We start from the raw sequence: 18,482 nt of genomic DNA, 5'->3' as shown, positions 1-18,482 counted from the left end.
TGTGAAGCGCTTTGGGACGTCCTCCCGACGTGAAAAGCGCTATATCAAATGCAAGGATTATTATTATTATTATTATTATGCTGACACTTCAATTGAGTGTGGGGTGTGCTGTTGTGTTGGGGTCCCACCTGCCTGTTCAGGTTTATGTTAAAGATTCCATGGCACTATTCAAAACGAGAGTGAGTTTCTCAAGGTGTCCTGGTCAACTATCCCCTAAATAAAATTAATTATTCACTTCTTGGCTGTTTGTGGGACATTGCTTTGTGCAAACTGACTGTCGCATTTGCCCGAAAAATACACAAGTCACTCCACTTTACAGTAGAGTGTATCCTGTAAAGCATTAATAGGACTCTGTTAATAGGGCATCAATAACATACAACTTGCATTTACATAGTGTACCTGATGCAGAGTAGCATCCCAGAGCACATCAAAGAGAGAAAAGCACTATATCAAACATTAGGATTATCAACTTCTGGATGAAATCCTGATATATTGTACTTTGGAAAATAAAAACTAAAACTGTATAATTTCTTCCCTCATTTCTTTTAGTACCCTGTGACAGAAACTATTTGGAGATTTGTCTGATTTTAGACCCACTAGTGTGCCCATTACTACTTTTTGATTTATAATTAGGATTTCCAGTTTCTCTTCTTCCCCAAACACCAGCCTTCCTTGAAACTCTGAATATCCCTGAACATCCTCCTTTTCCACTGTGAAAACTGAAGCAAAATATCCAGTCAATAATTCTACTATGTCCATATCCTCTACAACTCACACAGTATGTTGTCAATGGATTCACCCTCTTTTTTACCATCTTTTAATATTTATTGAATAATCATTTGAAAAGAAAAAATATAAAAGGGTACAGGGAACATTTTGTTGAAAATTGGTCACCCCACTTTAGGAAACATGTCAATGCGATATAAGAGGGGGTGCAGTGGAGATTTACTAGGATGATACTGGAGTGTGTGGTTTGACCTAAGAGTGGAGACTGGAGGAAACTGGGACTGTTTTCACTGGAACAAAAAAGATTGAGGGTCTCTAAAATTATGAGGAGTCTTAATAAATTCAATAGGGAAAAATAATTTCCACTAGTTGGTGAGTTCGTAACTAGAGGGCATCAATTTAAGATAGTTAGTAAACAAGCAAATGGGGAGATTCAGATAATTTTTTTCATACACAGAGTAGTTGGGACATGGAATGTCAATGTCCTGCCAAGAGCGTGAATTGAGGCAAAATTCATATTAATAATAATAATAATAATCCTTGCATTTGATATAGCGCTTTTCACGTCGGGAGGACGTCCCAAAGCGCTTCACAGAACACACTGTAAAGTGAATTGACTGTATATTTGTGGGCGAACGCGGCAGCCAATTGCGCACAGCAATGTCCCACAAACAGTCGTAGATTGAAAATGACCAATTTATTATTGTTTTTGTTTTTTGGAGGGATTATTATTAGGCTCTGTGTGGAGTAAGGAAACTTGCCCAAGGTTTCGCCCTGCCTGGAATTGAACTCAGGTCTCTCGCTTGCAAAGCGAGTGCTCTAACCACTGAGCTACAGGACTCCACAAATTAGCCTTCAAGAGGGAACTAGACAGATGCGTTAAAAGACAGGGGTATGGGGAAAGGGCAGGTAAATTGGGCTGAAAAGATTGCTCTTAAGGGAGCCGGCACAAACACATTGGGGTGAATGGCATTCTTCTGTGCCATAAATTTCTTTGGTTCCTTGGGAAATTGGGATTTGAATAGTTATTTCCAGGGAAGGAGCCAACACCAGCAAAAGTTCAAGCCTGTAAAACAAGGCTGGTTGCTTGAGCTCTCATCATCCAGTCATTCAATGAGGTGAGAACCAGTTGATGACAGGCTGGCCTCATACACATCATTTTGATCTTGTCAAATCGGAGTAAAAACCACATCTAACTTGGAGCTCCGGTAAACAGTATCTTTCCCTGTTGTATACACCGCCATCTCCCACCATTTAGAACGCCTTTCAGATTGTTGGTCATCTTCCACATAATAAGCTTCAGGCACACGAAAAGCACTGCAATGTGGCACAGCACTGATGATACGTTCTCTTCAGAAATCTTCAGGTAATGGGAAGGCAACAAAAATGGACAGCTGATCGTAACTGGCCTATCGCCACAACTACCAATCTTATTCTCAATAGCATCCTCTTTATTGTATTATCCCCTACCCCCTGACATAATAATAATAATAATCCTTGCATTTGATATAGCGCTTTTCACGTCTTCTAGACGTCCCAAAGCGCTTCACAGAATATACTGTAAAGTGAATTGACTGTATATTTGTGGGCGAACGCGGCATGTGTATAGGGGGCAGATTCCTACTCGACACCTCCCTCCCCGGCTCCACCCCTCGGAGTCGGTGAGGATCCAGAGTAAAAGAAATCAGAAGCTGGAAGCGTTCGCGCCGTATGACCGTCCCTTGGTGAACTGTGCTGGCGAGGAGCGGAATACAGACGATACATCTCTACGAGGCTGTCGATCGGCGGATCGCTTTCCCGGGGGAGAGGGGGTAAAATTCCTTCCGTTAAAAAAAGATAAGAATTTGGTCACTCGACCCGCGACTGTTTGTGGGGCACTGGGGTGCGCAATTTTGATGCCCCGCTTCACCCCCAAATATACTTTACAGTGTATCCTGTGAAGCGCTTTGAGACGTCTCAACAACGTGATAAGGGGCTACATCAAGCGCAAGGGTTATTATTATTACCTGCCGTTGGGTGGGGGGGGGGGGGGGGGGGAGAGTGAGGGGGTGGGGGGAGAGTGAGGGGGTGGGGGTGGGGGGGGCTTTTAGTGGGGAAGGAACCAGCCCACAGTCACCGTCTCAATGACCCCTCCGGGGTCACACGCGGGAAGAATGCCGCCCCCCCTCTCCCCCTCTCCCCCACACACACACACACTGAACAACTCACGGGTAGCGTCGTCCCCGGAGACACCCTCTGCGTGAAGCGAGAGGTGAAGGCCAGCGCCGCGCATCCGCAACCTCCCCGGATCGGCCCGGCCAACCGCCCGCTCCACGCGGCCATGTCTCCGCCGAGCAGCGAGCGAGCACTGCGCATGGGCGGCAGGTCACCCGCGCGCGCACACACATTTGGGCGTTTTGGGCGTGAAACAAACGGCTTTGGGCGGGTGTCTAACTTTTAAATTTTAAAACACGTAAACCCGCCAAACGTTTTTTTTTTTCTCTCTCTCTCTCTTTCTTTTGAAGACCTTTCTTGATCTTCCACAGTTTCAAAAGCACTTCCCACGAAAACTGGTCACTCTGCGACCCCATGGGAGGCGACGTGTGCTATTGGGCTACTTTGGGGCTCGTGTTTGGTGGACTTTGGGCTACAACATTTTCTGTCGAGGGTCTCCTCGGAGGGAATAGTGCAATTGACTTTTAATACTTCACTCCCACCTTTCCCACAGTAGAGTTCTGTAGGTCAGCGGTTAGAGCACTCCCCTCGCAAGCGGGAGAGACCTGGGTTTGATTCCCGACAGGGAATATGGCAGAATATTGGGAGAGTTTCTTTACTCCACACACCTGACAGTAAATAGGAACCCGGTTGTTAGTTGATCGGAGAACCGCTTTTCGGGGGGCAGTAATCACTTAAAAAAACGTAATAATAATAATTTGGTCACTCAATCCACAACTGTTTGTGGGACACTATTGCGCGCCATTGGCTCCCGCATTTCGCCCGCAAAATATACGGTCAATTCACTTTACAGTATATTCTGTGAAGCGCTTGGAGGCGGCTCGAAGATGTGATAAGACGCTATATCAAATGCAAGGATTATTATTATAGTCCCTCATTGACAAGGGTTTTCAATTCTATCCCGCCCATTCAAATATTGTTTCCTTTTCAGATTTTGTATATGAACAGGGTACTAGATGTGAGAGTTGGCCATGTACGGAAACAGTATTACAGACTGAACTGATTCCCCGCAAAAATTTCATGAATTTGCTTTGGGACGCATACAGCTCCTCGCCGTAATGTACATCTCTAGAGCAGAGAAGAGAGAGGAAGCAAGTCCAACCTAAGTAATGTAGAAAAGGAATGAATCTTTGTAAGTTAAGTATCTTGTCTAGTGAACCCTTTGAATAAAAGTCTTACTTCCCTTTAATATCCAACCATTACACTGAGAGATGAAAAATATGTGTACTGGGTGTGCTATCTGAAGAAAGTTGTTGATCATTAAGTCATAAGACTTCCCTAAGTGCTTACATCCATCGCTTAAATCATATCTGTTTGTTCAAAATTGCTTCATTTTCAAAGCAGGTCTATTTTGGTTTTGCTTAATACTAAAAAAGCCTCTGTTGCTGTGGAAATTATAAAACAAAAGGGCCCCGAATGGACTGTTAATATTTAAAATGAAAAACATCTCCAGTTTGGTAGCTCTATCAGTATAGTGTTGAAGTTTGTCCATGTTTACCACCAGCTGAACAGGTACCTTTAGTTGAGGGTTGCTAGTTTTTGGCATGTCCACTAGATGGAGTAGATAATCTAGTGCCAGTAGATGTTATAATACATAAGTAGTTTGGAACATATGTGCATGCGACCGCCAGGAAGGTGGAAGACGAACTGGATGGATCTCGATCATTTGTCGTCTAGCATTTCTTATGTTCTTATAATGGACAGAGTAGGACCACCAAAATAAGTAAATTTTGATTATTAACTGGTTAGAGGGAATGATGAGACAATCCTGTTTATCTGGTTAGAGGTGGAAGTGAGATAGTGGGTTACTCCAATGAAGATCGAAAAGGATTTTTAAAAAGTTGGCAAGGGAAAATTAGAAAAAANGATGCACTATGCCTTCTTTCTAATCTGCGAATGAGAATCCTGTTTATTAAATGTGAAATTACGTAGAGGAAGTCCTTTTCACAACTGATAATTAGTTTATTGAATTCTGCAAGATTTTACCGTAATATTTATTTAACTGTGTAGGTTTGTGTTTGCTTGTTTTGGAATGTAATATGTTTTTAGGTGGGGTGTGGGGAGATAGAAATGTAATTGTAGCTCTAGGAGTTGGTTTGATTCCAAGATGATACGCTAAGTATTTAAAATCAATACATTTATTAAGTTTTGCATTTGATATTTCTTTGACTCAAAGATAGCCATTTATTATGTGAAAATATATTTGGAAATTTCTTTTCACCTACACAGACACAGCGATTCTTTTAAAAGAAAACATTCAAGTTATTTGTGAAAAAACAAAACAAAGTTACAATAAGCAATTGATAGTGGTTTCTCACAAAAATGTCCACTGTATGGTCTCGATTTAATCAGAGATAGGCATACATATGCTGTGACATACAGTACAACCTGAGAACAAACATAAGATCCCATGTATTTTTACAATTAATTCCTCTACCATCTGTTATTTTTTATTTTATTTATTTCCCTTAAAAATGTTTGGCATTTCACAGATGAACAGGCTGTTGGTAATTAACAATGGACACACACATTGGAGGTGGAAAAATGCAAAGGATATACAATTTATGGCATGAAATGCAAAAAAAACCTATTGAAAAAAGGGGGAGGCAGAAATAATACGTTTTTAGAGGAGCATATACAATATTTTACATTGAAATCTTTTGTTTATGATTCATTCTTTCCATTTAAAAGTAAGGGGAGAGACTAGACTGCCATTTAGTTTGTTGTACTTAGTCCTTTTGCTGACATATTTTATTAATTAACGCCATTCCTCACAGTACATCTGTAGTGCATCTGTACTATCTTAGCTTTCCTGTTTGGTTGTGCAGATTCCTCCCCTCTTATCCTATTTGTGTGCAACTAAGAATTTGGTAGGGTTTCATTTCTAACCTGATTGTGTGTCAAAGAAAATCCAATAGGAATTTCTAAAATAACTGCATTGATTTATTTCATTAATTTTCTACTTTATACTAGTTGTGAAGCTTAATGTACAGTATCCCTTGCCGTGCTCATTGTTATTTTCAGGGCTCTGTCCTCAGTCTCCTCATCTTCACCCTCTACATGCTCCCCCTTGGTGACATCATTCGCAGACATGGGGTAAATTTCCACATGTATGCGGATGACACCCAACTCTATCTCTCTGCCTCCACCCTCAACTCCAGGACGACTGGTATCCTGACCGACTGCCTGTCCGACATCAAGTCCTGGACGAGGGACAACGTTATCCAACTGAACGTCAGCAAGACCGAGGTCCTCCTGATTGGCTCGCGCCAGCACCTCTGCACCTTGGGCATTGGCAGCATCAGCCTCCATGGCCTCACACTCAACCTCACTAAGACAGTCAGGAACCTGGGTATCTTGTTTGACCCTGAACTGTCCTTTCTCCCCCACATCCGCGCCATGACCAGCACTGCCTACCACCACCTCCACAAGATTGCCAGACTCTGCCACTGCCTCACCCCTCAGGCTGCCGAAAACCTCACTCACGCATTCGTCACATCAAGGCTCAATTATGGAAACTCCCTCCTCATCAGCCTTCCCAACTTTTCCCTTCAAAAGCTGCAGATCATCCAAAACTCTGCACCTCATGTACTCTCATGCACCAGGCTCCGTGACCCCATCACTCTCACCCTCGCCCGACTCCACTGGCTCCCCATTCCCAGAGGATCGAGTTCAAGATCCTCGTCCTCACCTTTAAGGTCACCCATGGCCGCCCACTCCTACCTCTCTGACCTGCTGACTCCCTACGAACCTGCCTGCTCCATTTGTTTAGCGGGCTCCGGCCTGCTCCATGTCTCTCGCCCGACCCGTCCTACCATCAGTGGCCGGGCTTTCAGCCTCTCTGCCCCCACACTCTGGAACTCCATCCCATAATCCCTTTGCCTCGCTTCCTCCCTTGCCTCATTCAAGGCCGGTCTCAAGACCTTCCTCTTCGATCATGCCTTCAGTCGCCCTCCAACCTCTCTGCTTCCCTCACCCCTACCCCACCCCTTCCCCATACTCGGATCCTGACCTCTAACTGTCTAGCCCTTTGGGACGTCCTCCCGATGTGAAAGGTGCTCTATAAATGTAATTTTGTTGTTGTTATTCGACATGTTTGGGCATAAATCAACAACAACTTGCATTTATGTAACACCCTTCAGCGCGGTAGAATTCTGGAGCACTTGAAATCAATGTTGAGATCAAGGATTTCACCAGAAGCAGGCAGTAGCAAAATTTCAGGATCTGTTCTTGCTCAAATCACCAATAGATTTTTTTAATGCATTGGCCCCAAATTTCTGGAAAATGTAATTTTTGGATATTCCATTTGGTGCTTCCTGCTGATGGGGGTTGGGAGGAGTTGGAGGGGATTAGGGAGGGAGTTCCAGAGAGGAGCAGAGTGGCTGAAAGCTTAGCTGTATAAAAAAATTCATCCAATGACCTGGCAGTCAATTCACCAGAATTTCATCATGATTTGTGGCACCTTACGAGGGCAAAAAGCTCCCAAGTTAGAACAGTAGCTACCTGTGAAGCACTTTCACACTCTTCAACATGTAAGGTACAAGGTAATGCAAAATTGTAACTTTTTACTGCTACCAGTAATTGATTTAAGAATAGCATAATATTTTATTGTTGCTCAACATTTTCCCCGCCCGGGAAATATAATAAGTAGATTGTGTGTGGGACGTCTCTGTGCGCCAATCTGTCAGGTATAAATGTACAGCAGAATATTTAGATAAAGAATTTTTGCCGCCTATTATCCAACAGGTGCTCTTTTTGTGATATTCCCATGGTTATTGGAAGCAGATGTATATTAGAAAAGTACTTGGATACTACTAATTAAATTATCTACAATTTGGTATCAATAAAAAAACGTAATTGTCAATGTGGAGAATTTCAGGACACATTTTTTATCAGTTGTAAAGTGGAATTTATGTTAATCTGTTATTAGTACCAAAATGAATGCAGCCGAACAAATGTCCTTGATACTTGATAATGACTGGCATCTTGTTTAAAGAGCTGTCAAAATATAACAATCTCTTGAATTACATTATTGAACAAAATGCTTCAGGCAATGAAGAATGTGAATCAAAGACTCATTGTTCTACTAATATAGCGTCCAGGGTAAATGTTTCTGGAAACCAAATGGTAATACCCTACCTTAAATTATTTTGTTAATCAAATGCCAAAGGTTGGGGGGAGAGTCAAATGAAAGGAGAGATAGATTAGTTCAGCTAGGAACTGTACAGTTATGTAGCTAATGAGTTTCAACGTTGAAAGGCATTGTTTAGCATTCTATTCTACTTATAATAATAATAATCCTTGCATTTTATATAGTGCCTTATCACATCTTTGAGACATCTCAAAGCGCTTCACAAAACATACTCTAAAGTGAATTGACTGTATATTTTGTGGGCAAAATTCTGTGACTATTATTTTCATTGGGAAAATATATTACAATAAACACAAATTTTGCAGGGTTACTCTAGAGTTTGCCTAACACTTGAAAGTAACAAATCTATCAACTAGAAAATTAATTTCTGTGCTTTGTTAGATGAAAAAGTTCATACAAGATTTCTTTTTTTGTTTCCATCCGGTATGTATTGTAATCTGTTTTTTATCCTATTAAAATCCTCCTTTCAACTATCCACTTGCCTTGCCACCCATTCAGGCAATGAATATCATATACTGTAGGTGGGCTCTACAGGTCAGGGCCAGAATTTGGCAGAACTATTCATATATTATAGCAAAAAAACATGCTGCAGTAATCCATGAACCCCCAATATATCAGAGATTAATAAATGCATTATAGGGATAAGAATATAGGGGAAAGAAAATCATTAAAAATGGAAAGAAAATGTAATAACATAACCAAAACTTGACTTCACCACAAAACATTAATTTGCTATGATCTTAAGAACAAATGATTATACTATGAAAATAGGTTTGCTTTGTTCTCTGCGAAAAATATTAGACTGAAAAATTTTCAAACAAATTCAAAAACACGCAGAAGAGATCCACATTTACAATGTATCAGTTTAAGAAACAACTGTAAATGTGAAGAATAAGATCCAATGGGTCAAAGGACCTATTGTGATCTATAATTGATCACTATCTTCTGTACATTTGGCACAGACCCAAGTGGCCTAACTTCCTTCTGAAAATTTGTGTCTGTGTAAGGGTAGCTGACTCAGAAGTCCATGGCCTAAACTGTTACATCTCCGAGCCTTTTTAGTATATGTTCCGTCTATGTATAGACACATAATAGATGCACGGTTAGGATTCAATTAGCCTTCTTGGTTCAGTTGGTAGCACTTGAACAGAAGATTTGGGTTCAAGATAAACCCCATGTCAGCACTTGAGCCCTGAGTCTAAGCTGGCATTCCAGTGTAGGCTTGGGAGTGCTCCGTTTCAGAGGTGTTATCTGCCCGTTCGGGTGGACTTTATAGTTCCACTGTTTGAAAGAGAAGCGAGTTTCTCCCAGTGTCCTGATTTTGTGAACTGAAGGCTGACTGAATCCTAACCATGAAGAACTGAAGGCTAATTGAATCCTAACCATGAAGAACTGAAGGCTAACTAAAACCTAACCATGAAGAAAATTTTACTTTTCTCACCTGGGTGGCAGGATTATTAGTTCTACGATATTAAGGTTTAAAATTGTATAAAATTAAAATTAATTTAAAATTATTATATTCAGAGGAATAAACAAAAAAGCAGTAATGTTAAAATAGTATGGAATGGTGGTTGGACCACATTTCGAATACTGTGTATGGTTCTGGTCACCATACTAAAAGAACAACAACAACAACAACAAGATTCCATTTATAGAGCGCCTTTCACATCGGGAGGACGTCCCAAGGCGCTGTACAGTTGGGTCAGGACCCGAGCAGGGGGGAAATGGTCAGGGTGAGGGGAGGGAAGGGAGGGAGCGAGGAGGGGGTAGAGAGTCGAGAGGGGAGCTGAAGGCCAAGGTCAAAGAGAAAAAAGAAGGATATTGTGGCAATGGAGAAAGTGCAGGATAGATTAATAGGATGTTAGCTGGGCTGGGAGGATACAACTATCAGAGAAGTCTGGTCAGGTTAGAGTTTTTTTTTCCTGGAGAAAGGACAATTGAGAGCTGACCTGCCTGAGGGTTTTAAAGTTATGAAGAGGTCTGATAAGGTGAACATAAATAAACTGTTTCACTTGTTGGGAAGTCAATAAGGAGGGGACATAAATATAAGACAGTCACTAACAAATCTAAAAGAGAGTTTAGGAGGAATTTCTTTACATAGAGGGCTTAACTCAATGTATACCTGAGAGAGAAGGAAATTGAGGGTTATGGAGGGAACTAGGGATGGGGAAATTAGGATGGATGGAGTATAAATATCAGCACAGAATAGTTGGCCTGATTTGTCTGTTTCAGTACTGAAGAAACTATGTCATTCTTACCTTAATCCAAGTGCCACCACAACCTTTATTCACTCCTTCATAACTTCCTGGTTGTATTTTTCTAACGCACTCCTCATTGGTCTTCACCCGCATTGAATCTTCACTCTCACAAACTCCATATGTCCATCACTCAAGTCCTCAAACTATGTCATTGTTCAGCACTTCAAGATGCTACGCTGCACGAAGGGCTCTATATAAAAGCAAGTTATTGTTGTTATTCTTGCCAGGATCCATTGGCTCCCTGTCTCTCTCAGGATTTAATTCAAGTTGCTTATCCTCACTTACAAATCCTTTGACAGTTTAGCACCTTTTTCTCTCCCTATCTCTCCAATCTCCTTCTACCTAACTCCTTTACTCGCCCCTTCTGATAGGTAAACTTGGCCTTGCTGCATGTCCTCCTTCCATTGTTGGCCCCACCATTGTAAAGTACTCCGAAATTTTATTCTGTGCGAAGGGCTAAATGCAAGTTATTATTATAATTCTATGTAAAAATAGTTGAAAGATTTAAGAATGATGGGTAGATACATGGGATACATTAAGGATAGGACGAGGAGATGGGATTAGGGGAGATTATTACATTGCCATTGAATGGTTTGTGTCAGAGCTGGCTCAATGGACTGAATGATCTTCTGCTCTGAATTTCCTGTGTTCTTGCTGAGCAACCTTCTAGAAACATTGGTAATTCATTTCACGCCTGTTGTCAGATGTTGCTGCTTGCAAAACAGTTGCCATGTTTGTCAACAAAGCACTGAATTTGACAGCAATTGAGAATATAAAATGTTAGGATTAATATTAATTGCAATAGGGAAATAATTACAATGCATTGGCCAATATTAGAAAGGCACAGAAAAGCCAATGAATGTATAACCTATTTGTTTGCTTTGGTTGATCAATTCTAATGTCATTCACAACACAGAACTGAGCCATCTGAGTGGAAGAATCCTCCAGTGTGACATATAATCAGAAATTAAGGACACATTGCAACCAATCAGTATTCAAATGAGGTGTGATTGATTTATTAATAAAGCAGCCTTGCAAGTGTGATATGTTCCACTGTTTCTGTAATTCTGTTTTCATATAATCTCTACCTCTATCTCTATCTCAGAAATCCCTTAAAACTAAGCTAGATTATTCAGCAAGGTCTATATTTTAACATCTGTTTCAACTCCTGGCACAAATATAAGAAAGTCATAACACAAATTAATGAGGCGTGATGGTAAGTTTGTTTTTTAAGAGCAACCATTAGAATGCAATAGAAGCAAGTCTGACAAAAACGTAAAATAGCCAGATTTCTGAATTTCATTCTAAACATTTGTATATTTGTATTTCGTTTTGTGTTCCAACAGAGTTAAATTACTGACATATGACTTTCTGGTTTGAATATTTCCATTTTACTATATTTATTAGCACAGATTTGTCTGTGGTTTCTTGTTGTTCTCACATTGCTTTGATTTTGAAAATTGGCAAACGCATAGAATTTTCAGAATTCATATTTACCAGGTGGATTCTGAATGTCTAAATATACACAGTCACTTCTCTTTACAGTAATATCCTTTGAAGTGCTTTAAAATGTTTAAATGACATGATAAGGTGCAATATTAAAGGCAAGATTTATTATTTTAAAATGAGGAAATTATTAGGGACGAGATGAAAAACTAGTGTTCTTTGCATGAATTTCTTATTTTAATTAATTTGAATGAAGTAAGGATGATTAAAAAATATTTATATAAATCATTTAATAAGAAGAGATTAAATTATAATTTAATAACATGTATAAGCCCTGATCATTTTAACCATTTATAACTGCTTATGATTAAACTGAAAATGTCTAATTATGCCAATATTTGAAAGTTGGTTAGGTAGGGTATGACACATATTGATTGAATTGATATTAATTATAGATACAGTATTCAGATCAGATAGTGTTCAGATCACAGGTCTTCATTCTGTAATGCAGTCGGATGGAAACGTAAACAATAATTACTTTTTACTAAATTGGATTGTGAGTTAGCTATTCTAATAAAAAGATCATCACTTTCCCCGATACACCTCTACAAAACTCATTTAATCTGTTGATTGTCATATTTCTGGACATCTGTGTAATACCCAATAGGTAAAATAGTTTGTGAAATACATGACCAAATGCAATCAAAAACATTTGAGGTGATTTCTAATAAGATGTTACCTATTGCTTATCTGGTCTGACATGATGTATCAAATTAAAAAAATTCTACTTATATTTGCGGCTAGCATGCCAACTATTGGTTTGTATGAGCTCCCTCTGCCTCCTCGTCCTCCTTGACCTCTCTGCTGCCTTCGATACTGTTGATCACTCTATCCTCCTCCACTGCTTCTCTCACCTGAACCTTCATGATTCTGTCCTTGAATAGTTCAGATCCTACCTCTCACACCATGTCCACTTCATCTCCACAAACGGTTTCTCCTCTAGCCCCTGCACCGTCTTTTGCGGTGTTCTTCAGGGCTCTGTCCTTGTTCCCCTCGTCTTCAATATCTATATGCTCCCTCTTGGTGACATCATACGCAGACATGGGGTCAACTTCCACATGTATGTGGATGACACCCAACTCTATCTCTCCTCCTCCACCCTTGACTCCAGGACCACTGCTGTCCTGACAGAATGTCTGGCAGACATGAAGTCCTGAATGAGAGCTAACTTTCTTCAGTTGAACGGCAACAAGATCAAAGCTCCTCCTGATTGGCCCCCGTTAGCACCTCCACACCTCAGGCGCTGACAGCATCACCCTCCAAGGATACACACTCCACCTCACTGAGCCAATCTGGAAACTTGGCATCTTGTTTGACCTTCAACTATCCTTCCTACCCCACATCTATGCCACGACCCGCTCTGCCTTCCCACACCTCTGCAACGTTGCACGGCTCCGCCACTGTCTCACACCGCAGGCTGCTGAAACCCTCATACATGCATTCATAACATCCAGGCTTGACTATGCAAACTCTCTGCTTGTTGGCCTTCGCCAACTCCTCCCTCCATAGGCTGCAGATCATCCAGAACTCTGCAGCCTATGTTCTCTCCCATACCAGGCTGCATAACCCTATCACCCCCATCCTTGCCCGAATCCACTGGCTTCCCATCACACAGAGGATACAGTTTAAGATCCTGGTTCTTACCTTCAAAGCTCTCCATGGCCTTGCTCCCACCTAATTCTGTGACCTTCTAAACCCCACGATCCTGTCCGCTTCCTCCGCTCAGCAGGCTCCGGTCTACTTCACGTCCCACACCTCGCCCACCCCACCATTGGTGGATAGGCCTTCCGCCACTCTGCCCCCACCATCTGGAACTCCATCCCACAGTCCGTCTGCCTTGCCCCCTCCCTAGCCTTCTTCATGACCCATCTCAAGACCCTCCTCTTCGACTGTGCCTTTGGTCACCCTCCTTCTCCCCTGCCCTCCACCCTTCCTGATCCTGACTCCCAGCTCCAGTCCGAAACACTGATTGTCCAGTGCCTTGGGACATCCTCCCAATGTGAAAGGCGCTAAACAAATGTAATTTTGTTGTTGTTGTATTGAGAAGTTCCTAAAGTCATTAACATTTTGTGGATGGGCTGTTCTGAGGCCTCCTTGATGTTCAATAAAACTTTAATATTTGACTAAGCAGAATTCAGCTTTCTTCGGAAGATCAAACTCTGGAAAATAAATATTTAATAAAATAAATAGAGCCTGTTATAGGGCCTAAAATTTACAAAAGAAGGATTGTCTGACTCAGCTTTACAAAAAGTGTCAAACAGGATCTGGAATGGAAACAATCGCTAATGTGAAGGATTGTGCGGTCACCCAGTGGCAATAGCTTATGCCAGCGTTAAATATGGAATAGTGCAAATTTTACCCTAATATAATTAATGACTTAGGGGCAGGTTGGTAACACTCTTGCCATGAGTCAGATCATTCTGGATTCAGACCCATGTCAGACTTAAGATCAGTTTAGTCTGATACAATGCAGCTGTGGGGATGCCCTGCAATGCCAAACATGCTCTCCTTCAGATGAGCCATTAAAGTATGCTTGATGTCAAAGGTCCCAGAAAACTACCACAAAACAGAAGAGGATTTCCTTTAGTATTCTGATCAACAATTCTCCATATTAAATGGTCATTTATTTCTTCAAATCAATTTGCGATTCATGATGCTGCTTGTGGGACCTTACTTCTGCAATTGCCTAAAAAAACGGTCATTACATTTGACAGTAATGACTGTAAAATGCTTTGAAACATTTAAAAGTAAAGTGCTGTAGAAATGCAAGTTTCTCTTATTTCTCTTATACCTTGTAAAAAGCATTAATGAGTAAAGTGAAGAAATAGTCATCCTTATTCAGCATCACTGAGTGGGAGGAAGGTAAGTTTTGTGCAGGTGTACTGAAACTCTTGAAAAGAAGTGACAAGATGATGATGAGAAATTGAAAGTCAGATCCTCACATCAGGACTCAACCTTATCATCCAGACTGACATTCCAGAACAACAAGAAAGTATAAAGTGGAGGTGGGGTTAGAGAAGTCAAGCTTATAATTTGGATGTCTTTTCATAGGTGTTTCTATTAGGAAGATTGAGGGACTAAGGCAAAGAAAAGAGATTGAAAAAGTTTTGGGGAAAGTTACCAGAATGCACCAATAAAAATAATATACATTTATTTGTAATAATTTGATATTTCCAAAAACATTTTTCCAAAAGCATTTACCATCTTTGTTTTACACCTCTGCTCTCAGAGTTGCTTATCGGAGCCATACATTCCAGTTTGCAGTTTACCTTCAAATCTACATGTTTCTTGAACAATAACCCACTGAAAGGCATGTTTAATTGATACCTCACTCCAACTCCTCACTCCCTCACTCAACCTGGAAGTTTTCCCTTGTTCACTTTAATGAAACAGTTAATTGGCAAACTATGGAATACTGTTAGCCCACTTGCCTGAGGAACCAGACTGACAAAACTGCCACAGAAGATTGACTTAATTATACTGTTGGTAATACGTCATCTTGGAGCCAATTCAGTGGGATTGGGATATTTCTGCTGGTCAGCAATAAAATGTTTTAGTGTTTCAGGTTATGAAAGTTTTATTTGACAGGAAATGTAACATTTGTCTTTACCACGTTGGTAAATTACACCATGTTTGGTAGTTCTGCAAAACAGGAAGAATATTCAAGATGCTGCAGCTTTCAGTTTAGCATCAGCATTGCACTACACCATGCATGGAGATTTTAGCAGATGTTAAGCTAACTGGTTATCACTATTCTAAATAAAACAATCACTTTTCCCATTATGCAGAGTTTCAAGGTACTTAGAATACTAAAATCTATATGCAGAATTTATAAGGAAGTATTCTTTGTACTGAAGTGCTATTTTCAAAAAATAACAATATACATTTATTATCTTTTTCATGTTAGAATTTAGCCAGTGAGGATTAATGTATTTTCCGACATGAAATTTGCACTCCCACATTTCTACCTTTATTACTCTTGAATTAGCTATTAAGATGCTCCAGAATGATTTGCCATTCAGTTTTCTTTCCCATTCTGTGGGTAAACACTTCAGTCAAGCGCTCCTGGACACTACCCAGCATTTAGGGCGCTATAGAAATGCAAGTTGTTGTTGTTGTAAACAGCTAGAGATTACATGTAGATCACAAAGTTCCACCTGTATCCAGATATACTCTATTTACTTGGCATTTCATAGTCCATAACGTGGCAGATTCTCCAATATACAATCTTACCTTTGAAGCCAGTTTTCTGTAAGGATTATTTTTGGTGGGGGGAGTTAAAAAGTTAAAATAATTCCAAATTCTGGACTCTCTGAAAAGGTAAGAAAATTGAGTTAATCTAGATACAGGTGGAGTTTCTCCACATTAGCCTTCTACACTCAGAGCCTTGCTGTGAAAGTCCTGTTGGAATAGAACACTCATTCAGGGTGCAATATGAATTCTATGCTATGATATATCTGGCTACCATATTGATTCATTGAGGTACTGGAATATATCTGCTTATATTTTGAAAGTTAACTCTACAAAATACATTTTTAGCACTAATTATTGCAATTTTTCAGTTCATCCCTTTATATCTGCACCTGACCCTAATAAGCTTCATAGATGAAAATTGGTATCATTGTAAAATTAAAAAAATGCATTTCCATAAGCCAAACTTTAAAATTATCTTATGACATCCTTTAACAACTGTTTTGAATCCAAAGAGATAGCTTGCTTTTGACATTAACTGTCAAGCAAAAAAAATGCGTGTTTCATGAGCATTATTGCAATTGTTTTATTGTACATTGAGTAGACAAGTCAGTTGGCTCAGAAGATGTTAAATCCTTTATACTACGCGAAGTAGGTGTAGGTGAAATCTCTCGGGTTGGATTTAGTTGATAATCCAACTAAATGTGTTCTCAAGTGACAGTTATATGATATAGTTCTTAAGTTGTAACCTACACTATGTAGAAATAGCAACTGACAATTCTTTCTGTATGATCTCTAGAGCTGTAAATTGCTCTGTGTCGTTTTCAGTCTGCTCAATATAATTACTGTTGCTGAAATTATATGTAGTCCATAGAGAGATTGTGAAAGACTGATGAAATATTGAAATACTGAACACTGTGCTATCTGATATCACAATGCTGAAGCTATTTTGTTTTATCATTTTTAAACATGCAAGTGTTTTCCTGGCCATACTGTTTCCTCATAGTCCATCAATGAAAGATGATTAAACATATCGGTAAATACAATACACTGTATGCAGAACTTATAAAATAGAATTGGTGTTATTTTTAAAATGTAGAATAATTAAAATACATTACAAGTAAATTAGAAACATTTACAACTTTAACAACCAGCTACTGTATTAGACATGCAACTTGAAAGTCAAATATGAAAAATAATCGTAATTAAAACATGATTAAATGATAATATGGTTTTAGTGATTTGGGATTTCATTCATTTACACTGGAATTGGTAATAATTCTGTCCTGCAGCAAACCAATATATTATGTAATTATCTTGCTTAGAAAGTAGTTGGGCTTGTGTGTGGTTGGTGTTTGCTTACGTTAAATCCCATCACATGATTAAGTCTGCCTTTTTCCACATTACTTCTGCAGGTGCATGAGCAGCAGCCGTAGGCAATAAATCTATCTGTGTTCCCTTGCTTTCCCTCAAACAGCCTGCGGAGTTATTGCAGCCCAGATGGTTCTAATTTGAGGTCCAAATACAGTGCATTTGGCAGATTGAGTTTCTACCCTGAAACCAACAGCACTTGCTTTTGCCTTTGCTTGGATTAAAACGTTTCTCTCTGTTACAGGGAATAACAGGGAGTCCTGTAGCCACTGACGGAAGGAAATCATTACAAAGTTACACAGAACAAAGTTACTTGCTCCAGCTGCTCATCGTTTAAGAGGCAGAAACATGAGGCCTCAAACATGAAACAAGATTCTTTACAAATGCTTAAGAGCTATCCTAGAAATAACATCCTAAGAGGCTCGTTTAATAAACATTATGTGTAATAGTCTCAATGTGTGCACATTTCCTGAGGAGCATTCACTAACTTACCCTTAGCTAACAAGATCTCAAAAGAGAACAATGAGCATTTTAATATAAAGGTTTAACAGTTTGTGTTGAAACTAATACACTTAATTACAAGCTGTCATTTTTATAAGCAATGAAGATATATTGCTCTCACCTTTAATTTGAGATCATTCCTTGCATCTTATTAATGGTTGGGCTTTGTCATTTTTTTCCAAAACCAAGATTATATGTACAACAACAAAATGCATTTATATAACACCTTTCATGTCAGGAGGACGTCCCACAGTGCTGGATAGTTGAGGTTGGGGATTGGATTCGGGGGTTGGGCGCCAAGGGAGCGGTGGGGGAAAGATAACTGAAAGCATGGGCACCTTGAAGGAGGTGAGGGAAGAGACCAGGTACTCCGAGGAAGTTCCAGAGGGTTGGGGCAGAAAGCCTGAAAGCCTGACTGCTGATGAGACAGGCAGGTTAGCGGCAAGAAGCAGGCCAGTGGTTGCTGAGTGGAGGGAGTGGCCAGGTAGGTAGGATTTTAGAAGCAGGCCAGTGGTTGCTGAGTGGAGGGAATGGCCAGGTTGGTAGGGTTTTAGAAGATCGTA

The 18,482-nt window shown here is 40.1% G+C and overlaps 1 protein-coding gene across 1 annotated transcript in view; it reads right to left on the bottom strand.

The window, feature by feature from the left end:
* The window catches only part of mrps9 (mitochondrial ribosomal protein S9), a 47,586-nt gene extending 44,504 nt beyond the window's left edge, over window positions 1-3,082 (bottom strand). Inside the window, exon 1 of the mRNA XM_007885143.2 lies at window positions 2,935-3,082. Coding sequence (XP_007883334.1) covers window positions 2,935-3,081 — 147 coding nt within the window. The 5' untranslated portion in view covers window position 3,082. The remainder of the gene's footprint in view (window positions 1-2,934) is intronic.
* Window positions 3,083-18,482: the final 15,400 nt, after the last annotated feature.

The sequence above is a fragment of the Callorhinchus milii genome, unplaced genomic scaffold, assembly GCF_018977255.1.
Source record: "Callorhinchus milii isolate IMCB2004 unplaced genomic scaffold, IMCB_Cmil_1.0 Scaffold4, whole genome shotgun sequence".
NCBI lineage: Eukaryota > Metazoa > Chordata > Chondrichthyes > Chimaeriformes > Callorhinchidae > Callorhinchus > Callorhinchus milii.
This window is presented reverse-complemented; position numbering and strand designations above follow the sequence as displayed.